Source organism: Pelecanus crispus, chromosome 13 (genome assembly GCF_030463565.1).
Source record: "Pelecanus crispus isolate bPelCri1 chromosome 13, bPelCri1.pri, whole genome shotgun sequence".
In the NCBI taxonomy this organism is placed as follows: Eukaryota; Metazoa; Chordata; class Aves; order Pelecaniformes; family Pelecanidae; genus Pelecanus; species Pelecanus crispus.
The window spans coordinates 2498579-2520375 of record NC_134655.1 but is presented as its reverse complement, the minus strand read 5'-3'; the positions used below and the strand labels follow the sequence as shown (position 1 = coordinate 2520375).

The window sequence follows — 21797 nt, the reverse complement described above, 5'->3', positions numbered from 1 at the left end:
CTCAAGCCCTCCCCCCGCGCGGCCTCGCCGCGCGCCTGCGCACTGCGCGCGGGAGGGGGGGTGGGCGGGGCCCCGTGCGCCAGCGGCGGCGGGAGGCCGGCGCGCAGGCGCAGTGGAGCCCGAGGCGGCGTGTGCGCGCGCGCGGCCGTGAGAGCGCTATGGGGAGGCAGCCGCGGCGGGGGGGGGGGAAGGCGGCACCGCCTCAGCCGCGCCCCGCGGGGCGGAGGGGAGCTCCGGGCTGCCCGCCCGCGGCGGGGAGCGCCTGCTGAGGGCATGTGGGGATCCCCTGCAGCCGCCGCCGCCGCCTCTCGGGAGGTGGTGCCCGCCGGGGGGGCGGGCGGGAGTTGCCTCAGCGCTCCCGGGGCGGGGGGCACGAGCCGGCGCGAGGGGGCCGCTGAGGGGAGGCGGGGGCTTCCCTCCCGCCCGTCGGCGCGGCGGGTGGTGCTCCGCCGGGTTGTACCCCTTTTGCGGGCGTATTTCTGTGGCGTTTTTAATGAAAAACAGCCGCCTAGATGCTTTCCCCCTCTTCCCCTCTCATTTTTCGTCGTTTGCTTGCTTAGTTTTTCGCTCGGGCTGCTCACCGCGGTGGCTGAGGCCAAGGTGAGGGAGGGGATGATCTTCTCGACGAGGCCAGTGGCTGTTGAATCTTCCCCAGGCTTTGAGATGGTTGTCTGGGGGCTCTTGGTCGGTTTGGAAACTGAGTTCCGTGCAGGGTTAATGGGGTGGTGAGAGGGAAGCAAATCCACGTAGGAGTACCGCCAAAATTGGGGAAGAAAAATCTCTCAGAATACTTGAGAGCAGAGGAATGCCCCCTCCCCTGCACACAGGTGTAAATTATTATTGAGGTGAGCTTAAGCACTTCATTAGCCACCTACTGCAAATGGGAAGTAAGCCAAAAAAGCACTGGTGCTTGTAATTGCGATGTAGGAATTAGAAATAAAATTCTGAGAGGGTGGTTGTTTTTTTTTTTTAATATTAGTGTAGCTACCGTAAAGTGATGAGTTGGGTCTGGTACGTGGCCAAATCCGAATTCCTGACTCGCAGCTGCTGTAAGGAAGGGAGCTCACCTCCTCCTAAAAGAGGAAGAATGGGTCTCCATCCTTGTCTGCTGTTCTTGGGAAAAGACTTCCCTCATAAATCATCTTTGCTGTTTTTCAGGACTTTCTAGACAGCAGCAAAATGCAGTTGACTTGACTGAAATTTTTTGCTACTTCCAAAAGCAAAATTGTTATGAGCTACAGTTGTATCGCTGCTGCGTACTCTTCAGCACGTTATCCATTTTATGTGGAGTTGCAGGTAAATCACACTCTTAACGACTTGAGAAAAAAATCATAACTAAGGGAGAAGATGTTGTTATAAAATGAAATTAAAATATACGTTCTATGTTTCCCATTTTTGTGAATTTCTTTTTTCTTGTTTAGTGATGAATATTGTGGATAAATTGCAGAAAAAGTAAGTCTGGGGCAGAATGTATCTCACTGTCATTGAACAAATATTAAAAAGATGTCCTATTTAGAAACATGTCAAGGAAATGAAAATAATTCTATAATTCAGGATCTAATATTTTTTCCACTCATCTTCAGTTGTAGATACAGGATTGCCATTCATAACCCATAGAACGAAAGTCTTGAAAGCACTGAAATAAAGTTATATATAGGGTTACTAATAAGGTTCTGGCCTTTATTTTACTCTCACTTAAATTCAGGGTGTCTGCTTTAACTGATGTGAAAGTCAAAAAGATGAAACTTGTAACTGAGAACACTTTAAGAAATGATAGATCTGACGCTGTGCATTTACATTATAGGCTTTAATATTTAGTTGAGATTATCTTAGCTCTTGGCAGCTTTGGTGAACTGTCCATGAGAAAGATAGTTACATTTGAAATACAGCGGCAGGGTACGTAACCTGATGTCCTTTTGGCCGGCATTTCCGATGAGAATGAGCTAAATGCAAGCTTTTGGGCTCAAGGCTGTGTGCTGTTGCTGAGCAGAAGTCAGCTCTGGGACTATTTCAGAGCAATCCGCGGAACATGTTCTTTCTTTACTATGGAAACAATTTCTAGCGCTGTCCCTGCAGAATGCTAAATAAAATAGCGAAAATGTAATTGCTTTATCTTCTTCACAGTGCTACAACGCTTCTTGTTTTCTCAAAGCTTTGTATGACCACTGGTTTTTATAAACCTTCCTGGTGTATTTCTATTTCTTAGAATATTTGAAGCTGACAAGTGAAGAGTTTTTGCAGGTGCTTCTGTACTCAAAGGAATAATTTGAATAGAGGGCCACAGGTAGGGTTTCTAACTCTTACCCAGATAGATGTGAAATGCGTTGTCTTAAATAATTAGATTAAGGCACGTTTGTAAAGGTATTTGGCATCTTTTTCTGTGTTTAACTATCGGTGTCTGTATTTCTTGATTATCATCACAGTTTCATCTGGACTGCGGCTTTGCAATACTCCCATTAATGGAATTGTGAGTACATCAGTAGCAAGGATTTCTTGGCATTGAAAGAAATAGCAAAGATTTCTTGACCACTTGTAACAGCATCTCTGTAACCTTATGAACTGAGAGATCCTGTCCCTATTTGCTAAAGCGTGTGTGTGTTTTTATAAAACTGACACTGGTGGTGATTACATTGATAGAAAGTATTTAGATTTCAGAATAGTTTTCCATAAAAATGTCTTACTGCTGAAACTAAGCTGTTTTGAGATGAAAGATAGCTTAATGACCATTTAAATGATAGAAAACAAAAGATAGCGATAAAGACAGTCCTCATGACAGGGGAAGATTACTAATGAAATCCATCAGCCGTAAGTGCTGTTCAACATGATTATCAATTATTTGGAATAAGAGGGTGACAAAGTTTGCCACTGGGATGTCTCGCTGTCTTTCGGCAAAACTGGCTCCGTGCTGCACAGAGCTAGGGAGGCTGAGGGAGTTAACCCTATTTCAACCTTGTCTGACAATTTATGCATTTTGTTCTGCATAACACATGGATACATGAGGGTAAACCATGGGAACAGACGGTTACAGGTGGCTAAGGAGCCGTCCACAGCCTGCTTATGTGAAGAAATGGGAGCAAAAGAGGCAACTTGGGAGGTTTGTAGTCTGGGATTTCCCATGGTCATGACACTGTGCCCTGCTGGCATGATTCAGCTTTCACTAGGATAAGCGCTTCCGCACCGACTTGGGATGTGGATCAAGCCCTTTAAGAAGATTTGTGCTAGAGTTTGGTTTTTTTTTTTAGTGTGCTTAAGACTCCCCTTGGATGCTGTAAAGCCAAGCCTGCTTGCTGTTCCTTGCATGTATTCGGTTTTGTTCAAACACAAAACTGTTGAAAATTTTCAAAGGATGAAACAAAATGAGAGACAAGCAGTATGTGTACTATAAAGGGAAATAAAGAAACCATGTACCTGTCTGCAAGGATTTACAACTTTAGCATTAGATATGACAATGGTGAGATGCAGGTGGTGTGGCAAACAGTGAGAGACCCAGGAGCAGTATCGTGCATGTTTAATTGGAAAGCTTACATTTTAATGCAGCTTGTGTTCTAGTTTAATAAATAAGCCAATGTTACAGACATTTGAATGGACATTGTGACAGAAGTGAGCATTTGGTGGAATTAAGGCCTGGATTCTGTTAGGTGCTCAAACAGGTGGTAAAATAATTTGCTGAATTGAAGCGTAAAATGAGGAAGTGTAGAATTTTGGCATAATATACTGCGTGACCTCTTTATAATGAGTGTCTGAGGTATTGGCAAACCAAGAAAGGAAGTCTCTTTAATTGAAAAAGATACTTTGCTATACTAGCTTCATATTTAACATCTTATGCTTTTTAATTAATAGGTTGAAGTCAAAGTTCAGCTGAAGTTTCAGTAGACTTTTTTTTTTTTTGGTGGGTTCCCTCCTAGCAGGAATGATGACTACCTGGAGTAAAAATAGACCGATTTAGAAAAACACATTTTGTAACCCGTATCTGTATTTGAAGAATGCCTACTTAGTATCGAGTTTCAGATGTAAATACTATAGGGAAGTTTTTCAGTATGATTTATCAAACTTTATGGCTTCACAGGAAGAGGTATTTAGATGCCTCATTTTCAGTATTTTTTTAGGATGCCATTTATTAGATGAAACGATTATGTCATAAAAACTGAATGATTTGTGGAGAGGTGATGGTCTCTGGCGATGTTTATCCACCCAAATCGCTTCCTTTCTTGGAATAAAAAGTGTTCTTATATAGAGCATGAAACATGAGACGAGAGCACAGGAAAGATACGAGTTAAAACAAAACACAGAATTAAATAAAAGCACTACTGAGAGAAGCTGGAAAGTGAGTGCTGATGTGGGCCTGAGAGATACTGAGTCTTCTTCCAATACATTTTTTTTTCCTTTTTCTTCTGTATAAATCTCCACCACAAAATTATTATTCAGAAGAAGAGTATGCAACAAGAGATGTCATGTTGGCTGTCATAATTCACTCATTTCAGACACGTGTTTCAACAAAGGAAGAGGTTGTTGGATAATAGGAATGTACTCGGAGTTTGGAGAATGTATTTTAAAGCTGGTGGACAAACCATCGTGTCTCTTGATGAACGTTGGCTCGAGAAGTGGAGGGGATTCAGAACTTCAGGGCCTCACTGGAGATGCGAATGCCTCAGTTTTGATACAGCAGAAGTATTCTCTTTTTCGAAAAGAGTGAACAGAATAAACAGTATTGGACCTCACCTGTAAGGTATCCCCTTCCTGAGCCAGTTTATACAAGCTGAGATTACTGATTCCTTTTTGGGAGAAAGAGAGAGTTCAGAATACAAGCTCTTGAGAGTTTTTTGATGGTAGGGGGTGTTGGGGGTTTTTGGGGGGATTTGTTTTGGTTTGGGTTTTTTTTTTCTTGGCCTGGTTAGCTTGTTTCTTCAGTTCCTAATGTGAAAAGTTCTGAAAAGACTGAAATAACCTTGCAGAAGAAATCAACTGGTAGGATGTGGTGGTTAGTAATGAAGTGTCTCTTGGTACAAATTATTTGCATTGATGTAAAATCATTGCGTGATGTAAAAAGAGCACTTTTCATAAGAACTGTTTCTACCTGTGTGACACATGAGCAGCTGTGGGGAACTTAGCTCAGCTGGAATCAGGATTAACTTGACACAGGAGCAAGTAAGCTCCGATAATGCCAGAACATCTGTGTTTATGCTTTGTAGTGTTTTGGCGAACAACCATTTTCAGTGCTGCTTTTAAACCTGTTTCAGTTAAGCTTTCTGTTTTCTTGGCTGCCCTGCATGTGCTAGGCTGCTGGTGACTTACATTGCCTTCCAAATTGATTTTTGCGCTTTCTCTTTTTCCAAGCGAGGAAGATGCAGTAAATGGTCCTATCTGAGCACAGAATTCAAATCACATTTGAAGAATTTGCCATGGCAGCAAGCAGTAGCTCTGTAGCAGAGTGCATACGGAACTGCACGAAGATAAAGCTTGGAAATGGTGTGCAAGTGTATTGTGGATAAAACGGGCAGTCTAGCTGTGCTCAGCCATCCCTCTGTGGTGTGAGGGCTGGACAGGATTTTTACACGTGACTGATGGTAAAGGTGTGTGTTGTGTTGCATGTGGATGATGAACTAGAGGTCAGGAGGACTGAGGTCAGTGACTATGTACAGGTTTGTGCCAAAAAGCCGGAGTCGGTTTTGTTTTGCTGCAGGCTGAGAGCCCTTAAAAGCCAAACTGAATACTGTAGGATGGTGCCACACTGTCAGGCAGCCTTCTGCCCCTTAGAGCCTTCAAGCTGCCAGCTACCCTGGGAATATGTGGTCTTGTTCTTGCCTTCAGCACAAAGAATCACTATTGAATGCCTGCCCAGTGGTGTATTTCTCTGTCCAGAACATTGCTTTCTAGGTACCTGTAGTCAAGTTCTGAATTGTTTTCTTCTATATTTCAGCTTTTCCTTGCATACTCAGTTTTAAAAATGTCCTCTTTCATATCCAGATGCTTCTAACTCCTCTGCTGGCGCACAGTGTATAAACCTCACTATAAACCACAGGTTTTCTAGGTCGCCCTTTCACTTCAGACCTAGGGCAGGTTTATTCCTGAACCTAGTGATGCATGCGTAACCGCTGAGTTTTTTAATGTGGAAATGAGTTTACCAATAACTGAGCTTAGGATGGTTCTAATTACGTACTGAATTTTGAGGCATAGAAAGTGACTGCAAGTATGTTTTTGTGATCTTTATCATTGAAAACCTCATAACATTTTTCCAGTAATGTTTTTAAACAGCTTTAAAACAACATGATAGCTCATATCAGAGGTTCCTTTTATTTACCGATTCTGAGCCTTGTTGCGGGAGGGATATGATTCCATGACTTTCACTAATGCAATTGGGAGACCTGTGCTTCTGAACTGATAAAAATAATACTCATGATGATGAACCAGCTCTGAGTACCAGAAAACTCTACCCAGATCTCCATGAAAATGCTTTCAGCCATTTTGGAATTCCAAAATACTGCTGAAGTGTTATTTTCCCATCAATACAAGCTCAAGAAATAAATCTGATTGAAGTTACTCTGTGAAAAACAGATAAGGGTTTAGTGGGGAGAAACCTTAAGAAGCTGGCCTGTTCCCTTTAATAGCATATGATGCATAATGACATTTGGGAGGTCTGCATGGCTGCATCACTCAGGTTGGAATTGTGTCAAACACTGCAAATTCAAGGCTCTTTTGGGAGGTATGTGTCTGAATTTGTTTTTGTCCTTCTCATCCTCTCACTATGTTCTCGTTGCCTCTTAGTTCAGCCGTACAGTGAGATGGGGAGGATGTGTTTGTTGCTGCTCTGGTTACTGTAGGCAGCCTCGTTAGATGCTGCCGGGTTTGGCTTTCAGAGCTACAGCAGTCAGGTGGCAGCATGCCAAATGCGTGCCGCGAAAATCCTGCGTGTTCTTGCCGATGTCCTGAGGCAGAACTGTGCCTCATTCAGTGAAAGCTGCACTGGCTGCCTGAAATTGGTATTGGTAAGGGGTTTCAGAGAGGAATCCTACAACCTGTAGAAAACAACCACATGAAATGCTGAGATTTTTACTGGCCCGTCTCTTTCTGAGGTATCCATAGGCAGTGTTCTAAGTTTTTGCTAATGTTTCATATTTTATTTGCTCTACTTTTGATATCTGGGGCGATAGGAAGAATATCAGGCCGTAGGGAGTTTCAGTTAATGGATCAAAGTATGAAGTTGATAAGAGTTGATAGGCATTTCAAACATTTTTAACCTCAATTGCACACGAGAAGCAGCAGCTAATAATGGGTTTTGGATCCACGATTACAACTTGACCATCTAGCATTCAGCCCTCTGAGCTGTTCACCTGTGCAATACCATATGCTGCAGGTAATTTCAGTAGGATCATTGGTGTTTAGCACATCCATGGAATAGTAAAAATCCTTCTTTCAATGCAAATAATACTTTCTTTTAAAAATTACATTAACCACACATTTTAAGATTGTTTGATAAGTACCTGAGGCTTTTTTGAAATAACTCCCCAAATGCTAACATTACCTACTGATTTCCTCTTTGGGAAACAAGAGCATAACTTTTGACTGGGAACTGTAACCAGTGTGTAGGTGATCCTGTTTAATGCTGTGGAATTTATTATGAGAAAAAGACCCTTGTAGTTTCTGTGGCTTTGGTTGTTGCATTTGGCGGAATTCTTTTTCCCGTTCCAGGTGCATCCGTTGTCTCACTGCAGGTTCACATTCTTTTGTTTAGAAGTAGAAATGTGTACTCATTAGGCAAATTTGGATATGTACATTTGTTGAAGTAAGGCAAGTCAAGAGTGATGTGAGAGGTTTAATGAAACTATTTTTGTGATACAAATATTTGGTAATATCTAGAAGGCTTTTGGCTTTGTGCAGGGGTATGCAGCTCTGTGCTGCTTATACTGAAAATGCTTAATGTAGATCAATTTTCAAAAGTAATCTTAGTTTCAAGAGGTGGTCAAGTTTCTGAACCAGGTTTTTATTTGACCTGTATTACTACTACAAGCAGCCAATTAGGGGTTTAAGTTATGCTCTCTTCTCTGTAAATTATTATTTTTTTAAATATCTTGTAATAGGGTCCTTTCCAATTTCTAGTCTAAACTATCTGCCATTACTGTAAACAGATAAATCTGTAATTTTTCTTGTTTTCTCCCACAGATCAATATTTAGAAGTTAGTTAATGAAGCCAAATCACTGTGCTGCTACATTGATTCTCAGCATGAACAGTTTGTGGTAAAGTGTTCCTTCTTGATTAAGTGTTTACAGATAGTGGGACTGAGAAAGGCAATTGTTCCCAAAGCTTTGGCACCTCTACAGTATTCTCATAGAATAAAGATGATTCAAATAAATGTCAGAAGGGATTTGCTGGCTGCTGGAATTAGACAGTTGTGTGATGCAGAATTTTCTTTTGATATCGGCATGGTGTTAAAGTGGCTCACTACTTTGCAAACTCGAAATACCAATCAAACAGCTGAATTTAAACAGTGTGATCGTTTTCTATTTACATAAAGTGAAAAAGACAGGAAACTGAGAGCGCTTGGGGAAAATACCCACTGGGTGAGAAGGATTGTGTTTGATTTATTATTATTTTAATTGCCTAACGGTGCTAAGGGAGAGTCTAATTAAAATCCCTGGAGAATTCTTCAAAGGAAGAAAGATAAATATTGTAAAATGTTATTTATAGCCTTTAGTATTTCTTCTTGCCCACATAATTACAAAAATTAAATACGAGGGCTGGATCACGTCTTGTGAAGCTTTTCCTTTATGTACGTGATGTAGAAGAGTCAGACATAGCTGCCCAGAAAATCAGAGCGATGTAGGGACTTTGTAACGGCTGTGTTGCCTCCTCCCACCTGCATATCCTGATCCTTGTCTTCCCACGCTGATCTTGGCAGAACTTGAATACAGGGTGGACTCCTGTCAGGCTGTTACGTAGTCTTTAATGGGCCGTTAAAATGTGCCAGCATGTAGTTCTGAATTGTATTTTGATTTGGGATAACGTTTTCTGGCAAAAAAAAAGGCACAGGCTACAGTCAGATACGCTGTCTGAACCCTGGCAGAGACAGAGTAAGAATTTTCTTTTCAGCTGCTTGCCATTTTCCCTTCTCTATGGCTTCCCATCCTTCTGATCTGGTAACATGACTGCATATTTAATTGCTCTCTAATCCAGTTTACTCAAAATGATCCAGGTTAGTCTAAAAGGATTAAATAATTTTTTTTTCTTTCCCTTGGATTATTTTGAGAAACAGCTGTGGCACTACACTTAAATTTAAAGGGACGTTATGATCTAGATGGAGGGTGGTTACGCACAGTGCAAGATAGGGGGAATCACTTCTTATTTGACTTAGCTGTAGCCAGAGAAGAGAATCTGATACAGTTTTTAGGTTTAGAGATCGTTATCTAGTGCATGAAAGAGCATGTCTTGCCCAAATATTTATTAATATATGCTTTGAATACATTTAAAATAGACCTGATGGAAAAAATTTGGGGTAAAGATCATGAAAAAGGAAAACAACTTTTGCTGACAAGACTGATTTTTAAACATCTCATAGGAGGTGCTTCGTATGTCATTGAAACTCCTATTTGACATCAAAAACAGTCTCGTTTAAAATGTTTCCTTTACGAACAGTGGTTGTTCTGAAGTGCAGTGGCTCTTCTGCCTGGGTTGTCAGAACAGCATGGAGTTTCCTGACTGCCTGGCAACTCAAAAAGTTAGACTGGAGCTTGTTGAGAAACTGCAATATGGATCATTTTGAATATGTTGAATGTGAACCTGGTAAATAACTATGTAAGTATTTTATTTCAATTTTGACGTAAATTAGAAGGAAGGAGAAATTTTAAGTTAAACAATGCATTTCTGGTATACAAGTATAATGAATGATGTGTTGTATGTTTATAGCTCTTTACTTGCTGTTCTTCCTTGTTGATTTGAAAACTGATCACGGAAAAATCTAGAAACTGGGAAAAAAGTTTTCTCTCGTTTTCCATGTCTCTCACTGATACCTTCACAAAAGCCATTGCCTGCTCTTCTACAGAGGTAGGCCTTTTGGTGATTTGAGATTTGGGTAGCAAGGTATAGCTCCTCTTCCCTTTTTTCTTATATATCTAAAGTATTACAGCTTCTTTTTTCATGAGTTTCTTGGGAAATTATTTTATCTTCTACATCCTTCATGCATAAAAGGACAACACAGGTAGAGGGGCTGATGGAACTGGGAAAACCGCCTCTCCCAAATCCGTTATGGAGCAAATGTATGGATTTCTTTGAATGAAAAGCAGAGCGGAGCAGCATGTATGTGTCTCGCTGTCTGCTAGCGTGTATACTTCTATTCTGTTTGTGTGCATGTTCCGTAACGTGCTGCTCTGTCTTCTAAAATGTCCGCACAATTGTATAACACTCTAATATCAGTGAGCAGTTTTAGAAGATCCTGAATTAAAGCCATGCAGATATAGTCTCAATTTCTCATAGGGTTGAGTTTTGTAAATATTTACATGCACAAGATTTTCTGTTTGCAGTTTGTTTGCATTAAGATAAGCCCATTTATTTTATCCATATGAATAAGAGATTATTAGCAGTATATTGGAGAACCACCCACGAAAGGCTTACAATCAGTAAGATCTTACCCTGTGTTACAGATTTTCTTGCTAGTTTAGCTTGAGATGTTTATGTCTACAATTTTCTAATTTGGTATTTATTTTTGAAGAGTGTTATTCTTGTAGAATTACTAATAGAATTACTTTTGTGGAGTTACTCTAACAGTTATTTTTAAATAATTGGACCACAGTGAGGCAGATCTTCAAATTTAAGTTATCTAATTTATTGAATCCAGATAATTAATGCTTTGACAAGTTCTGTCCCTGTTGCTCAGTGCATTATCAATGCTTGTTGACACTAAGAGGAGCAGAATTTGATGTTGAAATAAGCCATGTGTGACTTTCCATGTGCCAGATAATGGTGTTTTCTGTTTATTGTCTTCTGTTTTCCCTTTTTATTACCTTTGCTTCTGATGACATTTTCAGTAAAATTAAATCTTTCCAATAGAGCACTTACTTGTATGCTATCAAAAAGCTCATATTATGAAGTTCCAACAAATAGTACTACTGAAGGGTTTGGGGTTTTTTTAGTGCTTTGGGTTTTCTTTCTACTTTTTCCAGACTCATCAGTTGTCTTCTACGTACCATTGCTACCTTCTCACCTGCCAACATGGACCAGTAATTAAAGCTAACCACACCGTGAGCGTGCTCATCCTTAATTTGTGCTCTTTCAGGGGTGCACGTGGAGTGAACACTTCTTTTGTTACATGCCTGCTGTGACTTTGTGAATGCTAAGCTGCTTGATCGCAGCTTCGAAATACGGTGTTGGCTGTACTTTGGGATATTTCTTGCCTTTAGCCTGAAATAAGCGTCGTGTATAAAATCAGTGGCCCACGACTGCTACTATTTCACTTAAAAGGTTTAGAGACATGAAGCAAATTCTTTATTTGCTTTTTGGTGGTTTGCTGGTAGTAACAGTTTTTTTTTCCATTACATTTGTGCTCATATTTTCCAGGAATAGTATGTGCATTCATTGAAGATTGCAGTAATACTTATATCTTCCAGACTATTTGGCATTTACTAACGTGCTAACAAATTGCTGCATTTCTTACAATTGAACAAATCTTGGCAGGTTTGGTGTGCTCCGGTGTATCTGTAAGTATTGCTCAAGAGATTGGCATGCTTGAATACAATTGCATAGGGCAAAGAAGATTTGGGTTTTAATTAAAGGCAGTATGTTGGTATAGCAACATTGTTATGTGTCTCGAGTGTTTAAAAGTGTTTTAAATGTTTTTGTTGTTTTCAAAAAGCAGCATTCTTTTCAGTACACTTGAGTGTGAGTATTTATTAACATCTACGGTTTACTCTATATAAAATGTAACAAACCAAATACACCCAGCATCTTATATTTTATGCAATAGCACTCTATTTTAATCAGTTCACTTAGGTTTCTGTGTGTGTATATATATGATCAGACTAGGACTACGTTTACTTGAATCTTCAATTGTATCATTCTTTGTGTCAGTGTCCGAAGCAAATTACCTCCTGCTCAAAGATTTTGAGTGATGAATCTTAGCAGCGCAAGTTCCCTGAGATTTCTGCAATAATTAAAATATTTTTATAATAGTCCCGGATCCTGTACTTAGAAATCGGCACTCTGCAGACAGTTAAATGAGAATGGTCCTTTGCAAAGTTGAGTTTCCAAGGGGGTGGGTGGTGGCAGGGAAATCTGTTCTTGCTTTTTCTTTTTTCTTTTTTTTTTGTCCCCTCTGTTCATTCTGAAACTATGACTTGATGAATGTCATTAGGCCGTAATCCATTTATTCCATGCGGTGGTGGGAACAGAGAACTAGATATTTCGTTTGGACTGAGTGAACCAGAGTCACTCTGAACTGAGCCCCCGCTGCCATCAAACTGAGATATTTTCTTCTTGATCATTTTTCTTTCTTTGGCTCGGCGATTCTGGAACCAGATTTTCACCTGTGGTGTTATAAATTATATCTGATTAATTCAAAGTAGCGGTCAACTTTTTTATAGTAATAGTAGCAATGACTATTAGATATGTTAAAAAAACCCCAACCAAACAAAACCAACCAAAAAACCTCCACCCCACAAAAAAACATAAACCCTAAACCAAAAAAATCAACACGGGATTTGTGCACTGAAAATTTTTTTAGTTATTCTGTATTCATTTTCTATGATACAATCAATAGAAAATGACTTTCTTTTCTTAGATGTGGTGTAAAGTGAACGTGCTCTGTTATATTTAGGAACATGGGAGTCAGCTTAGTTACGCTCAGGGTCCACCTAGTTCATCATCTGAGCTTTGACAGTGCTGTATGTTATGGAATAATTTTGAAGATTACTTCTTCATATAAGTGACAGATTAATTCAAACACAAGCAGTGAGGGTCCTTTTTCTTCATTTGTATTGCGAGTGATTTGTGTGTGTATATATATTCTTATTATGTGTTTTAGAAGTTTTGCATTTTTTTGTTACTGGGCTATATATTTATATATGTATTATACATATATATGTACTGTGTCATGTATAAATAGATACATCCCCTCTACTTAATGACAATGAATTTCCCAGGCTAATTGTGCATATGAAAAGACTCCCATCTGTTTGAAATCTACTTTTAGTTTAAGTATCTATATTTTCTTTCCTTATGTGAAAGTGTGAATGAGTAGAAAACCACATTTGTGTTTTCCTTATCATGAACTTTCTGTGTTCTCACTTTACAGTTTCTGTTATATCCTTTAAGGTGTGTTGAATACAATATTATATAGAAAGTTGTACTGTTGCTTTATATTAAAAATCTCTTTATTGTTTTCCAAATAGTTATGATTTTGTTAACCTTGCTGGTAATGACAGGAAGAAGCATTTAGCTTTGTCACGAGTCCTGTAGAAATGCAGATAGATTATGTATTTTGTCTACATCATACCTGAGGAAATTTACCAGTCAAGAATTGGGTGGCTTTAAGAGCAACAGCTATGTAGAAGGAAACTACTGAGTTTATGCGGTATCACTGGTTACTCCAGGCATGTCTGTGTTCTAAATCAGCCAGCTTGCGTAACATTCAAGCAGAGGTTTTGAATCTTTTATAATTGCAGTTCTCTGAGAATTTGAGGGAGCTACATCCTACTGTATAACAAACTTCAGTCCATCAATGGTAGACTTGGTTTTTGCAGTTATTTTCTGGGGCCACTTATAGTCTGCAGAGTGTAAGCTATGTACTGTTTAGGTGTGAGATTGAACATCGCTGCATCCAGTGCTTGATCCTAAAATATCATTGCTTATCCATGTATCCTTACACTTCCAGCCTCAACTGGTCCCTCTCTATTCCATGTTCTTGCACAGACTGAATGCAGAAGCAGAGGCGGCCACTGAGAGAGGAGAATATTTTAGAGAACTGAATGCGTATATTCAGAAAGAACAAAAGTTAGTAAAAGTCTAAAAAGAAAGACCTCTTGTTTAAATTTACCTGGGGGCAATAAATCTGGTTGCTAAAGTATGAGATGCCTTACTCGCCAAATCTTCCCTTATCCTCCAACTGTAGCAGAACCATTGAAATTCTGTTGGATAAGGAGGGTTGCATTCAACAGTTACTATACTTGCAGGCTGCAGAGCTGTGCTTCGTAAGTGTGCTCTCCAACACAGTGATTTTAGGAAATTCTTTATCCTGAATTCTTCTAGTCTTTGAACACAGCTAAGATACCTGGGCCCCTACTTCGGAGACTATCTTTATTCCGGACAGGGTTTAAATATGTGCTTGATATGAATGAATGTAGAGCTGCTTTCCAAAGAAGCAGTGGGTCTATGCATGTGCTTGAAAATTTCCCCAATTGGCTACGTACACGTGTATAATAGGCATAAAAATTTGGCACCGAATGTTATAGCCTAAAGGATCCTATATGTAGTGGGTGTGAACTACTACTATAGGTGAAGTACCTGTGAACATAATAGCAAAAAGAAATCCCAACTTGAAAATCAAAGGCTGTAAAAGCTCCTTAAAATGTGCTGAAATCTGACTGAGGAAGAATGTGGCCTGTGGAAATAGTGGCAATAAATTTGTAACAAAAAAATACATAGATATCTCATTTGGTTGCTCTTTGAATGCTGAGCTTTTATTTTCCAAGCTTACAGCTGAAATGTATCCAGTGCTTTGGATTTTTTCTGGCCACTATTTTGTGTGACTGCAAGAAGAAAGAAAATGGTGAATGTTGTAACTATTGAGAACATAGCTAAGATAATATTAAGCTGAACTGTTTAAATTCTAACTGTCTAGCAAGCTGTTACGCACGTAAGAGTAAGTACTTTTTCTAGTATAAATGAATTCCTAATGTTTAGTTACCCGTAACTGGAGCTTTCTGTCAAATTAGCCTATTTATTAATTTGTGTTTGCGTAGCGTATTCTCTGTGTGTCAAATATACTCACAAACTTTATCATGGCTGCCTTCACACTACTTTTGGGTACAGAACGTGAATGTTGCTCATGCCCTCTGGCAGTAACAGTGTCTGGTGAACGGGTGCGTACGAGTGATGGGTAGTCTCTGTGTACCTGTCTTTCAGATAGTCCCAGGTTTGCTGCAAGTTCTGACTTTCTCCTTATTGTAATATATCTGTTGCAGTGAAATTCCTTTTCTAATTCTAGTCTCTGATGATCTGTGTAAACAACTCGGTACTTTTCTTTTGTTCTTGTTTTACCTGTTTAAGAAAGAAATAATATTAATATGTTGAATTTGCTTTTCTATAGCATCTTTCTTTCAGACATCTCAAACATTTTACAGACATTCGTTAAACTACAGAGTATTTGCATGGGATTGTTTTCTGTGTTACAGAGAAGGCGTATGAGGTGCAGAGTGAGTAAGTGAGTATCGATTATCATAACTGTCTTTGCCTCTTTATCTCCCTCTCTCTGTAAACATACTTTTAAATGTAAAGCTCAAGTGAAAAACGCCCTGAAGCATCGTAAATATTTTATGGCAGTACGTAATTGGTGCTGGCTATATTTGATTTCAAGGGGCTTCATTTCAGTGCTCACTGAAGTGACTTCCGTGCATATGTGGGCATAAATACACAGGATTTCAAGACTGAAGTTCAGTCACAATTCATTTAGTTGTACCACGTCCTAATTCTTTATTTGCGTTTCTAAAGATTGCCTCTCTAACACAAAGAAATGTCCTGCTAGAAATGCTGTCTCTCTCTTGTGTGGCCATAGGACGTGTTTATAAGTTCAATAAAAATTTGAATTTACTTTTTCAAAAAGGTCCAGTCTTGCAAGATGCTGAGTGCCTGTGGAGCTATTACTGGGGGTACTCTGTGCTGAGCTTCCCTTGTGAGTTGAAGGCACTTGGCAATTTGTAAGATGAGGCAATAAAATACTTGTAAAAGGATTTCAGCATCATCCTCTAATGTATAAAAGAAATATTCTTAGATATATTGGATGAATACTGTTAAGAGAAGCACTTTGTGATGTTTAGAAGAGCTCTCTCATTTCATAGGCTTTTTTAAACAATTCTTCATGTAATAATAATACAGAGAGATCACTTTTCAACTTATTTGTTCTCCTTTGCACTTTCAGCAGCCAACTAGATAGTTTTCCTTTTTCTTCTGATCTTCCCAGGTTTTTTTTGATGTGAGTTTTCTGGGACAAACTGTAGGACAAAGACTCCTTTAAAGTGGTTCCCTAAAATCCATTGAGGTGTTAAGATGAAGCACACGCCACACAAAGGAGCGACAAGGAGATCTTATCAAGAACCCCTTTCACATTCAGAAACACAAGCCAATTGGTTTGGAATTTACAAGCCCTAAACAAATGTCAGACTCTTTCATCTTAGCAGAGGAAAAAAAGGACAGAAGTAGATGAAGGAATATTTTTTCCTCAGTTCTCTTTTAATTTTGGACCAACACTGAGGGATAGACTGCGATAGTTTTATCTGAAGGTGAGAGGTAGACACAGCTTAAGACATTTTGAAATATGCATAATGAAGGATGTTTTCCCAAATCCTGTGCCACTTTGACTTCTAGTGTACAAGATTTTGCCTGCTTCAATTTGCAGGACTAAAATAATCATCAAACCGAGCTTACTTTTTTCCAAGGTACAAATTGTTGGCTTTGAAATATTTGCTCTAAGTGATAGTTATAATGTTAACAATAGTATAGCTATTCAGGTTCCTTGTAAACTGAAGGCTTAGAAGGTAATCTTTGAAAACAAGTTAAAATTCAACAGGGTTATTCCGGCTTCACTATAATCAGCAAATATAACCATGATTTGAGGGGGTGGAGAAAAGGAGTAGTTTTCCCCATTCCCCTTGGTCATAAAATTCACAGAGCATTTCTTCTGAAGACAATAAAGCTAGGAGAAGGCCTCTTTATTTACTGTGAAAATCATCACCCTTTCCGGCAATATAACTCCTGAAGAAAAGAGGGAGAAGGAAGAGACAAGACCGCATATCAAAGCGAAGTGTTGAAAGGGTCTGTTGCCTCAATATGACAGATAGGCCTCAAAACCTCAGACAATGTAGGCCAGTGGAAAATAGATGTCACAACTAGTTTACAAAGCAAAATAAATTAGCATTAGAGCAGAGGCCTGGCCTTTTTTCCTGCTTTTCTATTTTGCTTTCTGGCTGTGTTTCTGCTGTGATGTAATCTGAATTACTTGTACATGTCTGCTTGTTTAAGCAAAGGCATAAAATGTGTTGACTATAGTTAAAAAAAGCTGAGGGTGATCTTGCAAAATGTAGAAATAATGTTGTCCTTTTGTTTAGTCCCCTTAAAGACCATTCCCTTTCTGAGAAGGGTCACTCCCAGATGACGTTTCATATAAAGTTTTAAAATCTGTTTTCTAGGCCCTTGTGTAGATACCTTCTTTGCAGTAAGTTTCATGCCTTGAAGGCTTACTCACTCCCATAAAATACACATTTTACACTGTCAGTTACACAGGTTTTAGAAATGAATTGGTCTGAAGTTCTGCTCTTGCGTAACTGAAGTTGATAGGGCATTTTGTTATTGGTTTCTAGTAAAAAGAGGATCAGACTGTAAGGAATTCTGTAGAAGTTCTTTTTCTCATTTCGATAGCCTGTCTGGGAAGATACCTTTACCAAGCCCACTTTTGATGTTTGCTTTTTAAAATTTCTTATTGCCTCATGTGTTTGCAGTGTCTGTGTATTTGAAATTAAAAAAGGTTTGGCTCCGAATATACAGTTATGGTCTTTTAGTAAGAGGATATATAATTTCAAATCAAATTTTATCTGTTGAAAGGACATAGTACTTTCTGTCTTTGTGACGTTGTTTCACCCTGAGAATTGACTTGGTCAGGTAAATTTTCATTTCACTCTTCCTGCAATTTAGTTTTTTGTATAAAATGCTAAATACAAATACTGAAGCAGAATGTAGTGTATTTACTGGAGTTTAAATAGAGGGGGAAAAATTCCCATTAACATCCCCTCCTCAAAAATAATTCCCATTGTCTTTAGGACAGTATTTCGGTAGGCTGCTTCATTTAATTCCATATGTTTTGATGTCTGTTATTCCATGCTGCTCACGTACATCGATGTGAGTACATGCCACTGGTGAAGTTAAGAACATACACATATTTGTGTGTATAAATATATTTGTAAACTTTAGGGCTGTAATTCTGAAATTTTAGTGCAATGAACTTTACTAAGCAGCGATAATATTCAAGGAGAGGAGCCAGTAGCTACTTTGATAGCATGAATAGTTTTATGGCAATAAGGAAAAACAGAGCACCAGTCTGTTTCAAAGAGTGGTTATAATGGCATCAAGTAAGTTTTCTTAGATTATCTTCTAGAGAAAGTATTGATAAGTTAATATGTAGCTGTTATATGCATAATTTTAGCCTTGTCGTTATTTGTTTGAATTTCATTTTTCACAACTTTTTATGTGTCGGTATTAAAATTTTCCAGCTTTTACAGTTAACATTATTTTAAAAACACCCATGAAAAGCCAAATCTATTTGGTACTTTTCTGGTTTTGCAAAACACCACATTTGTGCTTTACTCTCCCAACCCCTTTTTTTTTAAGCTAGGTTGATGCCTTGAGCCCAATTCTGTGAAGTCCTGAGCTGTTTTTAGCACTTCAAAGGACTGGGCTCCAGGAATGCACAGCCTCAGGACATGTATCTGTTGACAGGCCCTGATTCACCTGTCCAGTATTGTTCATAAAGGATTGCGGCGTGTGTGTAAATTCTGCGTAAGCGCTTTTCAGACTAGAGATGAATTTAAGCACACAACTGCTCTTCTGAATTGCATATCTATTTTATGAAGCTGAGCAAACGTGCGAGAAACCTTTCAGGGTCTTCTATGTCTGTGCAATAAGTGTAAAACTAGGATTTAGATTTTAAGTCTGTTTTATTCTTTAAGAATGCTAGCACATTTAAAATTCAGTGACAACAGGACAGAGGCAGGGTTGCCTCATTGACATTCAGTGGTCTCCATTGAATGTGGTCTACACTCAAGTCTTGCATCACTTCTACACCTGGAAATCTCCAATGATGTTAATGAAGTTACTGCTGATTTACATGAGTATACATAAGGGGGAAAAAACTATAAATCTGCTTGGCTTTGAAGACCTTTGTAGAGGCTCCAAGTGGAAGGATGGCATTGTGATATCTTAATGTTCACTAGGCATTTTGTATTAGTAACAGTGGGAAAACTGTGTAGCTGCGTTATAACTAAGAAACAATCACCGGACTAATTTTGCTCTTGAGTAATAACTTCAAATAACATTTGAAGGAGGATAGTGTCTGAAGCGGCAGTGCTGAGTTTCTGTGTCTTCTAAGATTGCTCCAATTGTAACTGATCTTCTTTCTTTCGAACATTTTCTTTGATGCTTTCTGACACACACTTACTACTTTTAACCTTAACAATAGATTTAGCAAACCTTGCTACACCCAATTTACACCTTGGGAATATACACTGAAAGGTTCATCTGGCATGCAGCTTGTGACAAAAAAAGGCGCATCAATGAGTGACACTTGCAAGAAAGTTGATTTTTAATTGTGTCATTGTGGCAAGCTGCAAAATTCTGGTACGTGAGAAAAATACTGTAAAACCAATTTGAAACTAAATGAAAAGGAAGCTTAACTGATGAGGTATGTGGTCTGCAAACAAAATAGTCTACGCTGATTATTTCAGTCAGATTACTTCTCTAGGAATATTTCTTCTCACCTAATGAATCTAGGTAGAAAAATAAAAGGCACAGGAACAACAGCAGCAAATTGCATAATCACTGTGGTTGGACCAGAGCACAATTTTCTTTAAAAGCTTGAAAAGTCTGTAAAGATTTAAAAAGATCGACCTGATTTTATTTTGATATTTACCTTGCGGCACAAAATAATTACGTAGTGGTTTTGCCCGTAACTGTTAAATGTTGCTGCATTCATTGTTCCATAACATTCTCAAGAGTATCATGTTTTTCATCCAAAATGTTTTACAGAATGTTATAACAAAGATTCCCGGACTTGAGTGAGATGCAGCCATATCTAAACACAGCAGCCGTTCCACTATAGTAACCCTATAAAGCCTTTATGGGATGAAAGTGAAACCAGTGCAAATTTAGTTAAAACTGCATTAAACAGCAGTAGGTTAAATAAATGTCATAAATGACCCACCAACCTATGTGCTTCAAGTAAAGTTAATTATTTGTAAGATCAGTGATAGCAGAAGATGCTTTCTCAGGTTGGAAGTTGAATGTGCACTTACCAGTGGTGTTAGCTTGCACCGTTTTCCTCATCCATTCGTAAGAGCTGTGCCTTTGGCTGTTGGGAGAGATTTGCTGTGTATTAACTGTTTCTACAGGAGGTAACCCCCCAGCTGCAGCAGGATGGAGGGAGCTGTAATCAGCAGAACCGTAGGAGACCTGTCCAGGAGATGAGCCATTGATCTGTGCAGCAGCAACGGTGCTGGAAGGTCCTGGGCCGTAAGCGTTCCAGTCCTCCCTCTGCGGGCCATAGTGAGATCCCCAGGTTCCCGGTGGCTGTCCATGGGCGTCCAGAGTTGGCACATGATGATATCCCATGTAGTCGGAATAGGGTGGAGTGGACACAAAGTTTTGCACTGGCAGGTTGTTGCTGCTGCACCTTGCAGATCCTGGATACATGCTGTTCTCTTTTTCCAAGAGAGAGCTCACGTACATGATTGTCACAGATTGTAAATACGTTGTCACAACATCTTGCTCTTCCGTATTTTCTTTCGCTGCTTAAAAATAATTGTGTTTGGTTTTCTCTTAATAATGCCACTCTGCTTGGAATCTTCTACTTCATCCTCTTTTATTATCAACTGTGTTACCAGGTGCTGGTGGTAATGGTTTACCAAGATCTTGTCTGACGTCAGCCTAACTGCCTGCCTCATAATTACATTTACATTCAAATGAAGGGCTGACCAACCCCACCTTTCTGCTAGTTCTGGTGCTTTCTCTTTTAGAGAACTTTTATCAGTCCTATTACCCTTCCTGATACCCAACAGCAATTCCAGGACTGTAAGATGATGCAACAGCTGCTTGTATTTGTAACTTAGTAAATAGACCCTTTTTTAAGAAAAGACAGTGGTAACTATAATAGCAATGTTTGGTGTTCAAATGATTCTTGTCCGAAACCTTTATTTTTGTGATGTGTTATCAATCAAGAAGTAAATCTGTTACTCTCTTAATTTCTCAGATACTCAAAAAAAAAAAAAAAAAAATCTCATTTTTACTACTTAAATTAAGGGACACAGTCAATTTGAATAACTGTAAGGCAGTAACTTCAGATCACAGAGCACCTTTTAAACAGCATGTCTTGAATATAACCGTCTCAAATATTTTCCTCTCATTATTGATGTTTGTAAGTGGTTTTCCAGCATGGGAGAAATTAAGGCTCTAACTGTAATGCACATGTTCACACTCTCCCCATACAGAGTGATTTAAAGAGATCCCTTCATCTGGTGGCCATTGCAAACTGATAAATTTAAAAAGCAGACAATAAATCTTCCCAACAGAGATGGTGCCAGAAGTACAAAGAAAGTGACTGTAAACGGTATTGAAAAACGTCTTTGATTAGGCCCGGTAATATTGTTGGCTTCTGTTTCAGACTGAAGACAACCTTTATCTGCCTGGAAGGCTGGGTTCCTTCCTCTGAAACTGCTGTAGAGTAGCCTGTTTTCAGTGGTGGCAGCTTAGGTAAGTGCAGTCAGCAGTGAGAAACGTCTGGGTTGTCAAGTTAGTGGCTCAGAACTGCCTTGATGCTTTTCTGTAAAGCGCCTGA

The 21797-nt window shown here is 39.1% G+C and overlaps 1 protein-coding gene across 1 annotated transcript; it reads right to left on the bottom strand.

The window, feature by feature from the left end:
* Window positions 1-12303: 12303 nt before the first annotated feature.
* On the bottom strand, window positions 12304-20692 carry CDX4 (caudal type homeobox 4). Its single transcript, XM_009478051.2, has 3 exons — window positions 20260-20692; window positions 15096-15241; window positions 12304-12510 (listed from the first exon to the last, which is right to left on the bottom strand). The coding sequence occupies exons 1-3, from the start codon at window positions 20690-20692 to the stop codon at window positions 12304-12306; spliced, it is 786 nt and encodes a 261-aa protein (XP_009476326.1).
* Window positions 20693-21797: the final 1105 nt, after the last annotated feature.